This window comes from Pygoscelis adeliae, unplaced genomic scaffold (genome assembly GCF_000699105.1).
Source record: "Pygoscelis adeliae isolate BGI_AS28 unplaced genomic scaffold, ASM69910v1 Scaffold325, whole genome shotgun sequence".
NCBI classification, from domain to species: domain Eukaryota; kingdom Metazoa; phylum Chordata; class Aves; order Sphenisciformes; family Spheniscidae; genus Pygoscelis; species Pygoscelis adeliae.
In genome coordinates, this window is record NW_008824769.1 from 93744 (window position 1) to 100347 (window position 6604).

General features: G+C 41.0%; 1 protein-coding gene across 1 annotated transcript in view; it reads left to right on the forward strand.

The window, feature by feature from the left end:
- The window catches only part of HSF5 (heat shock transcription factor family member 5), a gene marked incomplete at its 5' end in the record, with an annotated part of 24855 nt that extends 20165 nt beyond the window's left edge, over positions 1 to 4690 (forward strand). Inside the window, 2 exons of the mRNA XM_009323619.1 lie at positions 3301 to 3463; positions 4599 to 4690. Of these exons, the coding sequence (XP_009321894.1) occupies positions 3301 to 3463; positions 4599 to 4690 (255 nt within the window). The remainder of the gene's footprint in view (positions 1 to 3300; positions 3464 to 4598) is intronic.
- Between the last annotated feature and the right edge of the window lie 1914 nt (positions 4691 to 6604).

Sequence of the window (6604 nt, forward strand, 5' to 3'; positions counted from 1 at the left end):
TGGCTGTCTTGAATCACCTCCCTGTCCTCCATGTGCCTTAGCATAGCTTCCAGGAGGATCTGTTCCATGAAATTCCCAGGCACAGAGGTGAGACTGACTGGCCTGTAGTTCCCCGGGTCTTCCTTTTTTCCCTTTTTAAAAATGGGGGTTATGTTGCCCCTTTTCCAGTCAGTGGGAACTTCACCGGACTGCCATGACTTCTCAAATACGATGGATAGTGGCTTAGCAACTTCATCTGCCAGTTCCCTCAGGACCCACGGATTGATCTCATCGGGTCCGATGGACTTGTGCACCTCCAGGTGCCTTAGATGGTCTTGAACCTGATCTTCTCCCACAGTGGGCAGCTCTTCATTCTCCCAGTCCCTCCTTTGCCTTCTGTGGCTTGGGCGGTGAGGCTTGAGCATTTGCCAGTGAAGATTGAGGCAAACAAATCATTGAGTACCTCCGCCTTCTCCATATCCCAAGTAACCAGGTCTCCCGTTTTGTTCCGGAGAGGGCCCACATTTTCCCTTGTCTTCCTTTTAGCCCCGATGTACCTATAGACTCTTTTCTTGTTGCCCTTGATGTCCCTGGCCAGATTTCATTCTATCAGGGCTGACCCCTGGCTGCTCAGACAATTTCTCTGTATTCCTCCCAGGCTGCCTGTCCTTGCTTCTAATTCAAGAGCAATTCTTTACATGAAAAGAGTTAGTACATTCAATAGTTCAGATCCAGCATTGTCCTCTTAGCCGCAGTGAATTCCTGTCCTAGACTTCTACAGGTTTTGGCCTTTAATGGGCATATTTTATTGCACTCCTACTCATAAGAAATATTTTATTTTCTTCTTAAAGTGGAAATACAACATTTCTGTAATGCTTGATCAAGAGGAATTTGCCTCCTATTTTGTTCAGTCTCCTTGGCAGTATACCAATCTGAAGGTTAAAACTCTGCCTTTCTTTGGTGAAGGTTAATCCAGCAAACCCCATTCATGTGAGTCGTTCATTTTAGTGCCTTAGCTTCTCATCATGGTTCCAGCTGGATATAGGTATAGTCCAGCCTCTGTCTTGTAAGTCATGTAGCCAGTGAGATGCAGCAGATTTGGCATTTTTCAATAATTGAAGTGAAAAGGCAAAACTTTCACATCCGTCAGCTTTGGTAGCTTTGTTTGATTCTCTGCCAAGCAACATTTGGGACTCTGAAACTGCAGGAGTACTAGGCCTGAGTGAAGAGTCTGTCCACAGATGTGGTAAATCCATGGCCAGAAGCATATTCACTTAAAAAAACAAACCATAAAAAAAAGAGATGACTTGGGAACCAGATTAGTGTGGGCTAAGCTGATGCTATTAGGATGAAAATCTTATTATTGCCTTTTTTATACTAGATTACTAAAGAGTTGGTGTGTAAGATCCTATAAACACAGTGATAAAAAGGAATCTGAAAGAGGTACTGTGCAGTATCATCGCTCTTCAGTTTCCACACACACAACTGTAAGGCTTAAAATTGGACGCAGCGTTGCAAGTACAGGTTCACCAGTGAGGGGGAAATGAAATTCCCTCAATTTGCTGGCCACGCGCGTCCCCGTGCAGCTCAGGGTGTCGCTAGCCTTCCTGGGCACTGCAGCATCCCCAAGTCCTTTGTAGAAGAACTGCTAGTCAGGACTTCTAGACTTCTTTCAGCACGTAGGCTAGTAATAATTTCTTAATAATGGTTATCCCAATATGCATTTGTTTTTTGTTTATCAAACAATGCAGTTTGATTTCTATATCCCCTGGTCTGATATTGCTCTTCAGTTCGTAGTGTATCTATTTTTCTCTTTTTTTAAAATAATGAAGTTTGCAGAATTGTTTCTAGAACACTTGTCCTGTGGAGTATCCAAATTAGGATGCTTACTTGAGAAATCTTCCCTTCTCTCACCAGTTGGTTGAGGCTGCTTGCTTATTTTTCTAGAACTTATTATTATGTAAATGTCGCCAGGAATGGAGAGGTTTAGATCATCACTCGTGAAATTTGGACTCTAGCTGGTGAAGGTAGTGAACTGCAGTCCTCCTTCTCTTTGTTTTTGTGCCTAGGAAGGAGTTGTGGTTCAGATGTTAGACAAAAGGCATTGCTAGCCAAATGGTTTTCACATGGCCCTGTTAATAGTACTAATGCAATTCATACAGACAACACATTTCAAAGAACAAATACTACAGTAAAGTGGGTATCCAGCAAGTGCAGGAGGCGTGCTGGGGGGAACCAGCTCTCCCTGGAGTATTCCGTTACTGTAGTCGCACAGGCCTTTTTGGATATTATTATACAACTTTGTCAAAGAATGTATATGTATTTCTATTACTATGCATACGCATTGCCTTTTATATATTTAACATTGAGTAATGACAGACTCAGGGTGGAGAGTGTGTTTTTTGGAATTATTAATATCTTATTACCAAGTGTGATGACCTTTTGTCTTCTGTAAGCTCACACATACCAGTTTTCAAAAGCTTTTTTTTCCTTAATAGAAGGAAACGTTGCAGGCTCTGAACAATCATTCATCTTTAGGATATTGATTGATAGGATATTTGCAGAGGAGATGAATATTCTAGAACAGGTGATAGCAAGAACATCTTTCTGTCTAAAGGTAAACTCCAAGTGCTTAACTTTGGGCCTTTACTTCCTCAGTGGAACAGAAACATAACTTGGTTGTTCAGTTTTGTTTATTTGTTTGTTTTTTTAACCTACGGATTTTTGCCACATGATCATGGAAATACACCAGTTCAGTAAATGGTTGCCTGCAAAATACATATGGAACAGCAGCAGAGGGCTCCAAAAAGCAAGCAACACATTATAATCTAATGTCTCAACAATTGGGTGGGATGGGGTGAGATTTCCAACCAGAAACGTGCAGCTCGCATGCAGCTCGCATGTATAGTTCTGCATCACACAGCTCTTTCAAATTGTTTGAGCTAGATCTGTCATTACTAATACAGGTGTTGGTAACAACGAGTGCACCTGGATTTCTTCTAGCTTATTTCTTATAGCTAGTTTGATAACTGAGGGCAAAGCTCAGACTGTGAGGACATGCACCCTAACTTTGTGTATTCTAGTTTTCTGATTTCATGTTTTGCTTAATATGACATTTTGTAAGACCTTGAGTTTCAATTTGGCAACCTTAATTCTGAGTTAAAAATGCTTATTACGTAAACCATCTAGGCAGTGTTCAACACTTGTGAGATGTCCTTTTGGAGTGGAGAAGAATAGTTATTATTTTGTCCCTAAAGTGATTACAAGAAAATATTGAGTGATCTTTGGTTTTATTTCTTTTTTTGTTTGTTTTATTTTAAGGGGAATACTAGTGTTAAATGTGAAGCCAATATGTCAGAGACAGAAGAGAGACAATTCACTTCAGGAACTGAGCCTGTGAACAAACCTGTAGAAGAGATCGACTCATCTGTAAAACCCAGGTGCAGGAAAAGAAGACATAGTTCACACGAGGGCAAGTCCCCTGGTAAGAAGAGATTCTACATTTTTGTAGAGATTACCGAGGCAGCTACTCTGAAACTAGCTATTACAGAAAGGGGAGATAGAATAGTTCAGTTATTGTCTGCAGTGTAAGTACTTAATTGTGCCTTCAGTTAAAATATTGTACAACCTTTTAGTATACTTACCAACGTGCTTCTATAGATATGCTTACGCTAATTACTCTTATGCGGAAAAGGGTATAAATTGTATCAGTAAATAAAACCTGAAGTTCTGGGAGTTGTGTCAGAATCTTGGATGTCACAATATTGAGATGAAGTCCATAGATATGTTTGCTGGAGGGTGACAGTGCTACAAAGGAAACGCAGAGTAATGAGGTGACTGTAGAAGCAACAGGGAAAAAATCCACCAAACTGATGAAGTTAGTGTAGAAGTCCAAATCTTTTGTCTCAGATCACTAATTAAATTTTGTACCAGTCTGCTGACATGTATGCTGAAATACCTGAGAAAAACAAGCAGCAGAACGTCTGAGGCCAAACAATTGACAAATGTAGTAGCTAAAGGAAAAACCTAAATGTCCACAGTTCAGAGAGACATAGGAGGACACAAAGAGTAGTTTGGATCCATTCTAGAGGAAAAGTTGGTGCAGCCTGCAAGTCTCGCAAGAAGCTATTTCCCTCACAGCTGTTCATCAAAGACCTGACTGTAGAGTTTGAAGAGCTGTTGCTCACTTCAAAGGGTAGTTTCTAGATTCCAGATAATGATGCTAGTTAATAATTCAGCTTGTAACGCCCATCAGTTTCAAACATTTAAGTAAGGAATAAAGTCTTTTTGACAGGAAGCTGAGAAAAAAGGTTGGATGCCATCTTGAAAGAAGACAGGCTTTTGTTTAAACCAGAATTGAGAGTTCTTGTTCAATTACTTCCTGGTATCATGGATAATTAGCAAACTTCTCAGCTTTCATATCTGAAGCAAAGCATTTGCTTAATATACCAGTTGTAAAGTTACACACAGGAACATTTTGGAAAGCATTTCCATGGGATTGTTCCACAGAGATGAAACACTGTTACGCGAATGCTAACTAGCAACAATTAGCATAGAGTCTACTCTCTGGGAAATGTGATAGTCATCCAGGTCTACGTTTCCACTGTTGTACCTTTTAGTCTTGGTGTACATGTGGAGGGTAGAGACAGACAGCACACCTGAGCCAACCATGATCAGGCTCAAGTTGGCCCAAAATAAATTGGGTACATGATACAAGCCTCAAAGCTGGCATAGCCCATCTCCTGCAGTTCAACTGTAGGCCTGAAGCAGACGGGTTTAAATATAAGCTGACTTCTGTTGCTCTGACTACATGTTTTTCCTCCTTTGGGAACAACTTCTTCCTTAATCTTTCTGTGCTAAAATACTGCATCATGAAAATTCCCAGGTGTTTCTTCCCAACTTATCCTCTGAAAGTGATTGAGTCCTGTCCGTCTTCTTCTTGTCCTTTGGGCACTTATTTGCAAGTTTTCTGAGCCCGCGCTTTGATATGTATCCTGCTATAGAGAAGGCTTTTGTTCAATCTATTTCAGTAGGCTGCTGATATGATTCACTTTTCTTTGTCATGTTGTGATGCCAAGTTCTAGATATCACACAGCGAGAGCCAACATAATGTGGTACCAAAGGCCACTGCAATGGTGGGAGGCTGCAAAGGCCACAAGATGGGAGGAAAAGTCACTTCCATGACTGGGAGCAGCTCTGGGCCGAAACCAAGGTGATAATGTGTACAAATGAGCCAAGAATCAAACCCTCCCTTGTGGAGAAGGCATGATGTTCCTTTGAAGAACGAGACCAGATTTCTTTGCCTTTTTGCAGCTATCCTGTAGCAAGAGAGACAGCTGTTGTCTCACTAAATCTCAGGATTTCCCTCCATAGCTGCCAGCCCATCTCTGCAGCTCCATAAATCACTGAAATAGGTTATCTGTTTTCTTCAAATGAAAATCAATATACTTATCCAACTTTCTCAGCTAAATTCTAGTTTACCAGTTTGAAGAACCTCCTGCCAACCAGGGTCAAGATGAAAGGTCTCTCTAGTCCATTGTGCTGTCTCCTACAGTATCTTTGGCATTTTTGTACTACTAAGTAGAAAAGGCCTCAGTAAACTTTTCTTGAATTAATTTTTCTAGTCACTTTTTGAAGCCATGCAAACATTTAGCATCCACTGTGGTTTTTGTTGGTTAATGTCATTAACATAGGTTAATTACCCAGCGGGTGAAGAACCCTCCTCTTTGTTTGTTTTGAATGCAAGTGTTTGCTTTAACCATATCTTTACTCCTCCTGCACTAATTGTCTTTGTACCTGACAATTTGGCAGAGGGAGCCCGTTTTCTTTGGTAGCAGCAGGAGAAGAACAACTACTCGTGAGTCCTCCCGGGAGTCAGAGGCTGCAACAGAGGGTGCAGAACTTAATTCAGCACTAAGATACATCATTGCAAATGAGTATAGGCTGTGTCATCTGTTCCCTTCCCGCTCTTTTTCCTGAGAGACAGTGGGTATGGCTCTCTAGTTCCTGACGTGTTTATCACATTGAGGTGTGAGGGATAGTTCACCTTTCAGGGACTGCTTTTTCAGCCCCAGGCTCGCTCTTAGGACATAGATTTGAAGGTGCTGATGATGCATCTTTTTCCTCCGGTAGTTTCTAGTTGAGCTCATTTATAAAATGGGATTTTTGGAATAAATCTGTGTATGTTGGCAGCATCCACACTTGCAACAGGAGTGCTTCTGGACTTCATGAATGATTGATAGGAACTCTGTAAATTCTTCACATATCCTTCCCCATCTCCTCTGCACTGTACTCCACAGGTACACTCAGCTAGTGAACATAGTTGTACTGGACCTAATACCTGTGGTTTGTGCTTCCTCTTCTAAAAGAATACATAAGAAGGACAGATTCTGATTGGAGAAATTTTTATTGGCAGCCCTTCTTTCTGGAAATAGGGATCTCAGAGTGGAGCAGGTGGGATTTGTTACTTCTGGATTTAAGCATTTAAGCTGATACTGATACAGTAAGGAAAAAGCTTTCTTTCTCAATAGCTGGCCATTTATTTTTTGTGAGTCATCTAGTCCTTCAAATAATCTGGCAACTTCCTCTAATTTTTTTTTGTTACAAGAACACAGACAAAATACTG